The sequence below is a fragment of the Camelus ferus genome, chromosome X (genome assembly GCF_009834535.1).
Source record: "Camelus ferus isolate YT-003-E chromosome X, BCGSAC_Cfer_1.0, whole genome shotgun sequence".
Lineage (NCBI taxonomy): Eukaryota > Metazoa > Chordata > Mammalia > Artiodactyla > Camelidae > Camelus > Camelus ferus.
Window position 1 is genome coordinate 44010096 of NC_045732.1, and position 12777 is coordinate 44022872.

At 40.5% G+C, this 12777-nt stretch overlaps 1 protein-coding gene across 1 annotated transcript in view; it reads left to right on the top strand.

Annotated features, from left to right (window-relative positions):
* Positions 1 to 12777, top strand: part of CCNB3 (cyclin B3) — a 36499-nt gene that overhangs the window by 17107 nt on the left and 6615 nt on the right. The window contains exons 6-9 of the mRNA XM_032475173.1: positions 49 to 1497; positions 2466 to 2561; positions 3803 to 3895; positions 10805 to 10942. Coding sequence (XP_032331064.1) covers positions 49 to 1497; positions 2466 to 2561; positions 3803 to 3895; positions 10805 to 10942 — 1776 coding nt within the window. The remainder of the gene's footprint in view (positions 1 to 48; positions 1498 to 2465; positions 2562 to 3802; positions 3896 to 10804; positions 10943 to 12777) is intronic.

The window sequence follows — 12777 nt, forward strand, 5'->3', positions numbered from 1 at the left end:
ACCAAAAAGCCATTACCATTGAAGGAGAAGTGTACCACTCATGGGAAGGTGTGCCATTTCATGAAGCCACCAGTATTACAGACGGTCACCTCTGAAGAGAAGTCATTCATTAAGGAACCATTATCCTTTAAAAAGGAGCCTACCACTGAGGAGGAGTCCCTTGTCAAGGAACAATTGGCATTGCAAGAAAAGCACACCACTCAGGAGGATGTGGCTGTCTTGAAGAAGCCATGGGCATTTGAGGAGAATATTGATGGTAAAGATGAATTTCTTATGGAGCCAGTGTCCTTTTGGAAGAAACATACCACAAATGTGGCAGACTGTGCCAATGAGCCATTATCTTTAAAGAAAAAAAAGTGTATCACTCAAATAATGGCACCCATCTGCCAAGAACTGTTGGACTTGCAGAATGTAGTTGCAGAAGGTAAAGGTTCCTTCTCTATGGAGTCAGTGTCATTTCAGAAGAAGTCTTCAACTGATGAGGCAGTTCTTACCAAGACACCATTATCTTTAAAAAATAAGCAAATTGCTCAGGGGAAGATGTTCCTTTTAAAGAAGCCGCTGATCACAGAGAAGACTACCCCTGAAAAGGAGTCACTGTCTAAGAAGCTGTTGTTCTTAAAAAAAAAGTCTACAACTGAAGAGGAGTTCCTCTTCCAGGATCCATCTGTACTGAAAGAGAAGCCCACTACTCTGCAGGATGTGTCCCACTCAAAGAAGCCATTGACCTTACAGGAGAAGATCACTACCGAAGAAGAATCTTATATTAAGGAGCCACTGACCTTGGAGGAGAAGCCTACCACTGAGGAGGAATTCCCCTTTCAGGAACCATTTTCACCGCATGTTAAACCTACCAACAATGGTGAAGCCCTCCTCTGTAAGGCTTTGACCTTGGAGAATAAGACTGATACCAAAGAGGGCTCCTTGAAGAAGCTGTTGACTTTGCAGGAGGAAAGCACCACGGAAGAGGAATCCCTTTTCAAGAAACCATTGTTTCTGAAGGAAGAGCTCTCCACTGAAGTGTCAACGAGCACAGAGAGGCAATTATCTTTAAAGAAAAAGCCCACTGCCCAGGGAGAGGTCCTTCTCTTGAAGGAGCAGTTGGCCTTGCAAGAGGACATCACCAGTGAAGAGGAGTCCCTTATTAAGCAGCCACAGGCCTTGCAGGAGAAGCCCAGCATTGAAAAGGAGACCATCCTGAGGGAATCCTTGGACTTGCAGGAAAATCCCAGGAGTAAGGAGACCCTCATCAAGGAGCCATTGGCCTTGCAAGAGAATCTCACTCACAAGGAAGACACCTCTCTCAAAGATTTCTTGATCCTCCAAGTTGAAACCAGCCCACACGTATCTACCACTGCCCCTGAAGCTAGAACAGGCATGCCCAGCACTGTCACCATGTTCAATGTGGGCAAGTTTAGTACCATGAGCAAGTCCAGTGCTTGTGAATCCAGTTCCAGTAAGCTTTTCTCACCTCAGGACAAGAAATCACAGAAGGAGGTATTCTGCTTTCTTTCTTCTTAAATTAGATGAAGTGTTCTTTTTTGTCCTTGGGTGGCTGCTAGCAGAGATTCTTTGTTTTTTGTTTTTTGTTTTTTGTTTTTGCCTTAAGCAATTGAGTTGTATATAGTAGGCTATAGTAAATCAAGTTGGCTTCCTGATTGGTATAGTGATATACCTGATCAATTAGAAAATATCTGTTCCAGGAATACCCTCAAGGGTCTGGAATACTCTGTGTGTGTGTGTCTGTGTGTGTGTGTGTGCGCACGTGCGCGCATACTTTGCAGTAGTGGTTAGACAATTTCTTTAAGGAAGTTGCCTTTCTTAGTAGTTGCAATCTGTGTTACATTGGCCCTTAGCCAAAGATGATTTAATTTCACAGAGGCATTTTCCAAGGAAGATGGTTTTTAAATTGTAAATTGGAAGGATTAAGGGATGAGATTTGGCAAGCAGGAGGAGAAAGACTCCTCTTGTAGGCAAAACAACCTGGTTAAAGGTGGAGAAGGGAGGAAAATACCACTGAGAAGATGAATTGGGCCAGATCAAAGCATTGAGACATAACAAGGGACCTAAGAAGACAGGTGACACAAGCTGAAAGAGTGAAATAAGAATGTCTTTCTTGGAGAATCTTGACCTCAGCTGTAAAAATAGTGCCTGGTTCTCAGGGCAGAGCAGGCATGTACAAGGCAGACTAAGCATTTCTTGTTACTCAACAGTATGAAGATTATAGGGCCAAGGGATGCTCTGTTATGGCCAAGGACATATGAGGCTTGAGGAACCTTAGCAGAAGATGACAGTGGGAAGAAAGGAGGCATTTGTGTGTGTGCGTGTGTGTGTGTGTGTGTGTGTGTATGTGTATGTGTATGTGTATGTGTATGTGTATGTGTATGTGTATGTGTATGTGTTAAGCTTTCCTGGAAATCTTTCTCCTAATCTCCTAATGTGTCATTTTGGTGATTTCCAAGCAGATGACCCCCCTGGAGGATACTGACAAGGACCACAATGATCCACATTTCAACTCAGTATATGCCAAGGATATCTTCAATTACACGAAGGAGAGAGAGGTGTGTAGGTGGTGGGGCCGAGGGGTAATGATTTCTAGTTCTCATTTCCTCATCACATTTAAGGTAATAATGATGATGAAAATAATAATAGCAGAAACTGACATCTACTGGTATCTTACTGTGAGTTAAACATTGTGCTAAGGGATGTATGTATATTATTTTATTTAGTTCTCCCAATAACTTCATAATGGTAGGTGTCATTATCTCCCTTTTAGAGTTGAGAGAAACTCCTCAGTCACACAACTAGTATGTGGTTGATCTGGGATATGAACTAAAGTCTGATTACCTTGAAGACCATAAGCCTGCACCTCTAATTGCTGAGGAGGTAATCTCAGACACAGAAATGATCAAGTAGTCTCCTTCTGAGACTTTGCTCTGAGAGATCTTTTCCCTTCTCTACGCAAATTTCTGGCATCATATATAAAACGAAGCCCTTTGTTCCAGCTCTCCAATCTGGTGAAATTTTCTTTCTCCTTTGAAATCTGCCAGTCTCCTTTACCACTAATATTCATCAATTTCAAATTTTCTTCTGTCTCTCAGTGGAGCACATGGGACCAAAATTATCTACTAACTAGAATTTAGAATTTTAGCAGGCCATGCATAAGAGGAAGGATGAGTATCTCATCTTCTCTCTAGAGACATAGTGATAGATTAACTGACTCCAGAGTCTGCACTTTTTTTTGGTATACCTTGGAGGAAGCAAGAGATAAGTTTGCTATACTAAAAATGCCAGCCTTAGCTTGGCAGTATTGATTTCACTTGGGATCTTGTTAGAAACGCAAAAACCCAGCCTCACCCTAGACCTTCTGAATTAGAATGTGAATTTTAAAGATCCCCAAGTATCTTTAACTTATGCATGTTAAAGTTTGAGAAGGGCTCTTCTACACAGCATGGTATTGGACTTTAAATTGAATTGCAAAAAAGGGAGCAGAACCTCTTTGGTATTTATCTATAGTCATAAGTGTGTTCCTGCCAATATTCCATATTCCCTGGGACTCCTCAATATCCACCCTGACCCTTGAATTTTTGTGTGTCCACGGATAGCTAGAACTTAGTTGGAAAAGGATACTTTGATCAGCCCCTATCTGAGGCCAGTTGAAAGTAATGAATTAGAATCGGGAAGAAGTTACTTGTTATAATTTTCTTCTGAGATACTAGTTGCGAATATTTTTTCCAAAGTTGCAATTTTTGAACTACAAGAAGAGTTTTGTTTGTTACCATCTCTTTCTTCTTGCTGCCAGGAAAAGTTCATACTTAAAAAATACATGAACAGGCAGACTGACATCAACAGTGACATGAGGGCCATTCTTGTGGACTGGTTGGTGGAGGTACAGGTAAGCCTGACAACTGCTGCCTTAAAGAACTGCTCTTCTCTTGATCAATTATTCATTCAGCATTGCCAGGTACCAAACAGTAAAAATTTACTGGGTCTACAGAGCGGAATAAGCCATGATTCCTGTCCTCAGGGAGCTTATGACCTTGGGGCAAGATAAGACATGTAGACTGATAAGTACAATACAAAGTAGAATATGCTAAGTACTCTAAGAATGTTATTAATAAGACACTGTGAGAACCCAGTGGAAGGAGAGATATTTCTAAGAAAAGACAATGATATGGTAGTTTAGTCATCCTCAAAATCCCGTGAAAGTATATCTAGTGGTTTGGATAAGGCTCAGTGACAAAGTCTTTCAAGCTTGGGATGGGATGGATAATAAGGACAGTGTTGCACCAAACATGGCAGTTGGATATTTTTCCAGGGTTGGATGTTGAGCGTATACTGCTATCAATACTTAATTATCACTTTACACTAAGGAAGGATAGCCCACAATTGTACTTGGATGTAGTAGGTGTCAATAAATATTTCTTGAGGGAATGGAATGGAATGGATTGCCATGGAGTTTGCAAGGAATTATAAGGCATAGCCTGTGCCCAGTGGAGTCTTAACTATGTAATTGGGAAGAAAACATAATATAGTTTAATATTCTGTAAGTACCAGAGGAGTGGTTCAGGCTCACTTTGGAGTGACAGACTAGAGAAATGTGGTAGTCATGGTATACTTGAATATCAGCAAAGCATGAAAATGTCTCTCATTTTATGGAAATGATGAAGAATAGTAAATTGGATAAGAGTAGAATTTGAGTAGATCTTAAATAAGTAAAATTGACCACAAAGATTACTGCTCGTCATCAAGTAAAAAAGAGAGTTCTAGTAGACTGCCAGTGGACTTTGTTTTCATCAACATTTTTTTAGTGATGTAAATGAGAACAGAGCGTTATCAAATTCACAGATGACATGAGACTGGGAGTAGGGTTAGGAAATAAATGGATAATAGATAAAATATCTCTACCAGCTAGAATGATGCCCCGAATCTTTTTTTTAAAGCTATTTTTTTGTTATTTTTATTGCACAAAAATTCACATTTATTATAGCCAAGTAAGAAATTATAATTACTTGTGATCCCACAACCTACAGACAGTGTTAACATTCATGTGTGTATATTATCCCCCCCCTTTTAAAGTGGTGGTTATTTACTAGGGGTGCATCTTTAGTGCACAGATCACAGAATCAGAGATGCCCACATCCCATCCCAGATGTACCAAATTAGAATTGTGGGGGTGTGTCCCAGGACACACATTTTTTAAAGCTCTTCAAGTGATGCTAGTGTATACCTTTGAATGGAGAATCACAGTTCTGGAAAAGGTGATATTATCTATAGTGTTTTTATAACTTTGATTTTTATATTTTAAAATAATTAGTAAAATTGACTTTTGGCATACAGGTCTATGAAATTTTAACAATGTTTTGAAATAATAGATTCACAAGAAGTTGCAAAAAATAGTATAGAGAGATAGGTCCTGTGTACCCTTCACATAGTTTCTCCCAGTGGTAACATTTTGCATAACTAACGTAGTGTCAAAATCAAGGTCTGGAGACCTTATTTAAAATTTTCCAGTTTATGTGCACTTATTTGTGTGTATGTTTAGTCTATGTAATTTTATCACACTTGTAAATTTCGTAAGCACCACCACCACATTTAAGATTCAGAACTGTTCCGTCACCTGAAGGATTCCTCATTTTAGCCTTTTATAGCCACAGCTGTCTCCCTCCCCTCACCTTCATGTCCCTGGAAACTTCTAAGTTGTTCCTCCACCTCTAAAATTTTATAATTTCAGGATTGTTATATAAATGGAATCATGCAGTAGGTAACCTTTTGTGATTGACTTTTATCACTCACCATAATTCCCTCGAGATCTATCCAAGCTGTGTGTATCAATAGTTCATTCCTTTTTATTGCTGAGTAGTATTCCATGGTATGTTTACCATGGTTTATTTAGCCATTCACCCACTGAAGGACATTTGGTTTGTTTCCAGTTTCTAAAACTGTACAAAGAACTGGTATAAACATTAATGAACAGGGTTTTATGTGAATATAAGTTTCCATTTCCAATGTCAATACCCAGGAGTGGGGTTGCTGGGTCACATGATAAATGTATGTTTAACTTGATGAGAAACTGCTACAGAGTGACTGTATCATCTTGTGTTCTCCCCTGCAATCTATGAGAATTCTAGTTGCTCTACATCCTTGTCAGCACTTGGTATTGTTGGGGTTTTTTTTTTTTTTTTGAATTTAGCCATATAGATGTATAGAGGAATCTCACCATAGTTTTAATTTGCATTTCTTCAAGGGCTAATAATGTTGAACATCATACTTCTTTGTCATCAGTATATGCTCTTTGGTGAAGTGTCTAAGGTTTTGCCCAGTTTCAAAATGAGTAGTTTGGCTTCTTTGTGTCAAGTTATGAGAGTTCTTTACACATTCTGGTTATTCATTTTGATAAAGTCCAATTTTTCAATGTTTTCTTTATGGATTATGCTTTTTGTGTCATGTCTAAGAACTCTGCTTAAACTTAGGTCATGAATATTTTCTTCAACATTTTATCTAAAAGTTTTATAGCTTTAACATTAAATCTATAATCCATTTTGAGTTAAATTTGTATAAGGTATGAAGGTCTTGAAGTCAAAGTTCATTGTTTTGCATATGACTGTCTAATTGTTCTAACACCATTTGTGGAAAAATATACTTTCTCCACTAAACTGCTTTTGCACCTTTGCCAAAAATCAATTGGTCTTATTTGTGTGGGTCTATTTCTATACTTCTATATTCTGTTCCATCGATCCCCTGTGTCTATCCTTTTGCCAACATCATTCTTTATTTCTGTAGTTTTATAATAAGTCTTAAAGCTAGGTAACATGATTCTTCTAACTCTGTATTTTTTTTCAAAATTCTTTTAGCTATTCTAGTGTCTTTGCCTCTTTAGATAAATTTTAGAATCAGTTTGTCCATGTCTATAAAACAAAATCCTGCTAAGAGTTTGATTGGAATCGAATTCTATCTTGTGCAGAAAAGAGTTAACGTAACAGGCATGGTACTGCTATCCCTAGAAAGGCCTGTTTGCAAGGTTGGCCTCTGGCTGGCATCTGGGAACTTGACTGGTAAACAGTTTCCTACACTGCTGTAAAACTCTCCTTTAATGATAACTGTGCCTAAACTCTTTGTACAAACAATGTGGTTTATTCTGAACACTTGCTTTCCTTCTGGGAGTCTGGAGTTTTGGTACATGTGAGGCAGAGTGTTTATGTGGCCAGATCCCAATTCAGTCTCAGGCACCAAGTCATTAATGAGCTTCCCTGGTAGACAATACTTTACATGTCTTGTTACATCTCGTTGCTGGAGGAATTAAGTGCATCCTGAGAGACCCTACTGGAACATGACTCTTGGAAGCTTACTTCCAGTTTTCACCAGACTTTGCCCATGCTCCTTTTCCCTTTGCTGATTTTGCATTGTATCTTTTGCTATAATAAATAATTGCCATGAATATAACTATATGCTGAGTCTTGTGAGTCATCCTAGAAATCACTATACCTGGCAGTGGTACTGGGTACCCCTGACACGCATCTATAGGTGAATTCGAGTAGAACTGACTTCTTGTCTACGTTGAATCTTCCAACTCATGAACGTGGTATGCCTCTCATTTATTTAGATTTTCTTTGATTTCTTTTTTTAACCATACAGATCCTGTACATATTAGATTTATACCAAAATATTTTCTTTTTTTGGAACTATTGTAAATGGTATTTTTAAAATTTCAGGTTTCCATTTGTATACTGCCAGTATGAAATACTGATATTGGTATGTTGACCTTGTACTCTATGACCTTGCTAAAACTCACCTATTAATTCTTAGGTGTTCTTTTTTTGGTAGATTTCTTGAAATTATTTACACAGACACTATGTCATTTGCAAATGGGGACAGTTTAATTCCTTTCTAAACTGTGTGCTTTTAACTTCATTTTTGTGTTTTATTGCACTGTGCAGTACTTCATTATGATGTTGATAGGAACAGTAAGAGTGGACAGCCTTGCTTTGTTCCTGATCTTAGGAAGAAAGCAGTTAGTCTTTTACCATTAGTATGATCTTAACTGTAGAGTTTTTGTAGATACCTTTGATAATTCCTAGTTTGATGATACATATTTATCATGATAATGTTAATTTTCTCAAATGCTTTTTCCCCTGCATCTATTGGTTTGATTTTTGTGGCTTTAGACTATTGATATGGTGGATTATGTTGATTTTTTTTTTTTGATGGAGGTACTGGGGATTGAACCCAGGACCTTGTGCATGCTAAGCATGCACTCTACCACTGACCTATTGCCTGCCCTCCACCCCAACCTCAATTTCTTCATACTTAAAGGTGATAGTCATTTCTCTTCATCTGCATGAACTCTTCTCATACCTTTCTTATGACATCCCTTTGGAAAATATAGTAGGCAGAATAAAATGTCCGCAACCTAATCCCCAGAACCTGTGAATGTATTACCTTATATGGCACAGGGAAATTAGACTCTGGAATTAAGATTATCATCAGCTGAATTTAAGATAGGGTGATTATCCCAGATTATCCAAGTGGGCCTGATTATAATCACAAGGGTCCTTAAATGTGGAAGAGGGAGGTGTAGAGTGATGCAATGTGAGAAAGATTTGGCTAGCCATTGCTGACTTTGAAGATGGAAGGGACCACAGACCAAAGAATGTGGGAAGCTTCTGGAAGCTAAAAAAGGATTCTTTTCTAGGACCTTCAGAAAGAAACATAGCCTTGCTAACACTTTGATTTTTTTAGCCCAGTGAGTCCCATGGACTTACGACCTCCAGATCTGTAAGGTAATGAAATTGTGCTGTTTTAAGCCACTAAATGTGTAGTAATTTATTACAGAAGCAATAGGAAACTAAAGAAGACAGATTTCTGAGATGATCCAAGGCCATATCCCAAGAACAGTAAGAACGGCTTCTTGGTATTTCTGTTATTGATAAATGTAGTATATCTGTTGCTAAACCAATGTCTTCAAGCATCTTCTGATAATTTGCCTATGCAAATATACATCCATTTCTCCAGTGCTTCTTATGGACCTACTTTTTGGTCATCTAGGTTCCAGTCAATAAGAGTAGCCAATGCAAAAGGAGGTCCAATCAGGTAAGTGAAGTTTATAGTGAGGATGATTTCTACTCAGTAGAAGGAAGAATCTTCTGTTAAAAACATTCAAAGAGAAATCTGGCTGTACTTGGAGGTTCTTTGGCAGGAACTGAACAACTATTTGGTGGAGACATTAAAGAGAGGATTCACGCATTGATTAAGGTATTGGACTAGTATAGATTTTATTGTTTTTGAATCCTAAGAACCTAAGGGTGAGGAGGAATCACCACTGAGGATTGGGTAGGACCCCTGTGTACAGTGCAAACTGTGCCTACACACAGCTTCTAGCCAAAGCAAAAGCAGGCAATGTAATCCAGATCATACTGTTTGCTAAGCTGTGGCTTCTGGCTGTGGGGTTGCTGTGTCCTGAGGCACGGGCACCTTTTGCTTATTTATATAAAAGTATTGCCTACTTGATAAATGTGTGCCTGCAGGGCTGCATTCACCCAAAGAGACACCTTATTTTGCATTTGCACAAAGATGCTGTATGGGCCAGCACTAACTTTGGTACTAAAGCTATAGGAGATGGTTTCTTTGAGTTTGAGAAGGCAAGAACAAGAATAAATAAGAGAAAGAAGGGAAGGAGGGTTATACTACTAATGCTTTGATCTCATTCTGGCCTCCAGCACCTCAGCTAACTTCCAAATGGTGCTATTGGTACTTGCTCCCAATCCAGATATTCTAATAGCATATCTAGTTGGGAAGAGAAACTAATGAATGAGTAAGCTAGTAAACAGGTCTCTGCATTTTAGAGCTAAATAAAAATCTCTTTGGGGAGTTTACTGTACAAGGTAGTCGTGTTTTGTGTTGGTCTCAGCCTATCAATAACCAATGTTGTGGCTGAACTAGCCCTTGTGGTTCTTATTATGATAGTGAGATGCCCGTCAGCAATAACCATCAGGAAACTTTGAAAAAAAATAAAGGTTTATTACTTATGGGAGCTGGAAATTATACAGCACACCTGGGGCCACACAGTGAGGTTGGGGAGAGCATGTGAGCATGCTGGCCAGGGGGTTCTTCTGCTTTTACTGGGCCGAGGGTGGGAGCCTAGGGTCTCTGTGGCTCACTCTTTATGGGTTAATTTAAAGCATAAAAGCAGGAATTTAAAGCCTGGGAAGAGAAAAAAAATCAGCCCAAATGGTCAGTTATCAAAACCAACCAAGATCCCTAAAACAAAGCAGTGTCAGTGAGGGAGGTGGCCTGGCTCTTTATCTAGTCTTGTGGCTGGCAGTGCATTCATTGGAGATAGCCATCCTTGAAGTGGATGCCTCTTTGAAGTGGATATCTTGGCAATCAAACCTTAAGTCATGCACTTGCATTACAGAAAGAAAAGCCAGCTGGCAGGGTTTACGCTACAGGTAGCAAATGGGGAAAGCAAGAATCTAAGTTTTAGAGATCAAGGAGAGAGGGTGTGTTCACTCCAGATGCTCACAGAGAAGGCAGAGCATCTCTCCTGATGTAAGATTGGTCACTTAGGGATAGATTGGTCAGAAGTGTAGGGATAGATAATGCCAGGGTCCTCAAAGACACAAGAGATATAGCCAGGCACCTAGCTGAAGCAGTTCTGGCATTCATAGCTGAGTTTCAGCTGGCTGGCCAGGTCTCAGCAGCTCCACTGTCTCCAATGCCACAGACCAGATAGTTAGACCTATCTGGCTGTGGCTTTGGAGTTGAACAATATGCAGATTCCTGTCCTGTTTGTGTATTCCTCCAGATTACATTTGAGATGAGCCACGAGACCCTGTACTTGGCAGTGAAGTTTGTGGATCACTACCTTATGGAGGTAATATGCAAGAAGGACAAGCTACAACTCCTTGGTGCCACTGCTTTTCTGATTGCAGCAAAATTTGAGGTGAGCCTGACTCCATAGTATCTGGAGAAAACTAATCAATTGGTTTCTATCGAAGCCAGATATATATGTATGTACATCTATTTACATATGTATGTATATGTGTGTATATATATGCATGCATATGAATATATGTATGCATGTGTACATATTATATATATGTGTGTGTATACATATACATACATGTGTGTACATTGTGCACACAAATAAGTTTTCCTACCAATTTTTTGTCTGTCTTCCTTAGCAGGGAAGCTGCTGTTGGGTGCAAATGGTGGTATATTTGTTTCCTGGCATTAACAAAGTTCTCCCATTTCCTCTTTGAAGATGTGTGTATGATGTAGGCATGTGCCCAGTTAAGTGGGTTGTTCTTTTTAAAATTTCCTCTGGACCACAATTCTCTCCCCTCAGCCCCCTTTCTACTTCTGCCAACTCCACCTCTGTCTAGTGGAGTCTTGAGCTGCATACATAAGAAAGCATTTCCAAATCTAGGTGCTTGAGACATTTAAAAGAAAATGGCCTGGTGTAGATGGTAGTGAGTCCATGTAAATTATTTATTTTTGAAGTAGCAGTAGAAAAGCAAGTAGCTGACCTTTCCTTCATAAGTATAATCTGTCTAACTTACCTGATTCTTTCCTCTTCCTTAGATGCTAAATGAGCTTGTTCAACTCTCATTTTTCCTTCAGATAGGCAAGTTGTATAAAGCCTTGGGGTTTAGGAGCAGAGAAATAGCAACTTTTACTGAGTACCAGAACTGTGGGTTTGTTTTTGTGCTCTCTTGTCAGCTCTATCTCCAACTGACTTTCTGCTTCCCTCCTTCCATCTCTCCTTCACTCTAGCTCCTACCTAGGTCAGAACCTCCCTCTCTAATTCCAATCCCCCTCCTTTGCTCCTTACCTGCCTCCCTCTCTTGCCACTTGTACCTTCTCCTCACTTGCGCCCTCTCTCCACTTATGTCTCCACTTCCGCCCTCACTCCACTTCTGCCTTCACTCCACTTCTGCCCTCACTCCACTTCTGCCCTCACTCCACTTCTGCTCTTGCTCCCTAGCTCCCTTCCTCCCTCCAGCCTTCTTTCAATCCCTCCCTCCATCCCTCAATCCCTGCTTTGTACACTCACTCACTCCATACTGGGTTCCCTCCGTCCATTGCACCCACCCACTCTCTATTGCTCTTCTCCCACTTCCCCCTTTCTGGACCCTTCTCTCACTCCCTCCCTCCCCTTCTCACTTGCTCCCTCCTTCCATGCCCTGCTCCTTCCACCCTGGTTCCATCCCTCACTGTCTGTGCCTTCCTCCCTCCCTGCCATCTTCCCACCCTCCCACCCCATCCTTCTTCCTTCCACCCTCCCTCCCTTTCTCCCTTTCCCTTGTTTACTCTCTTCTCTCCTTCCCACGGTAATGCTCTCCCCTTTGTCCCATCCTATTTCCCTCTCTCCTCCCTCCCTCTACTCTGTGTTGCTCCTCTGATTTCTGCTCTCCTCCCTTCTATTTCGCTCTCCCCTTTGCCCCCCCTCCATCTCCCCTCCCCCCTTCCTTTTCTGCTTATTCTTTCTCTCCCCTCCTGCTTGCTCCTTCCCTCCCTATCTCCTACCCTTGTTCCATGGTACCCTGGCCCCCACCATAACTCCGTCCCACCCTCCTTCCCTGTCTCCTTCTTCCTCTTCTGCTCCTTCTCTCTCTTCTTCCTCCCTCTGCTTCTCCCCATTTCCCTGCTCTGGCTCTCTTCCTTCTCTACTCACTTGATCCATGGTTCCCTTGCTCTCTCTCACTCCCTACTCCTTCTCTGCTCAGCTCCCTCTCCCTCTTACTCACTTCCTTGATCGCTTTCTCCCACCCACTC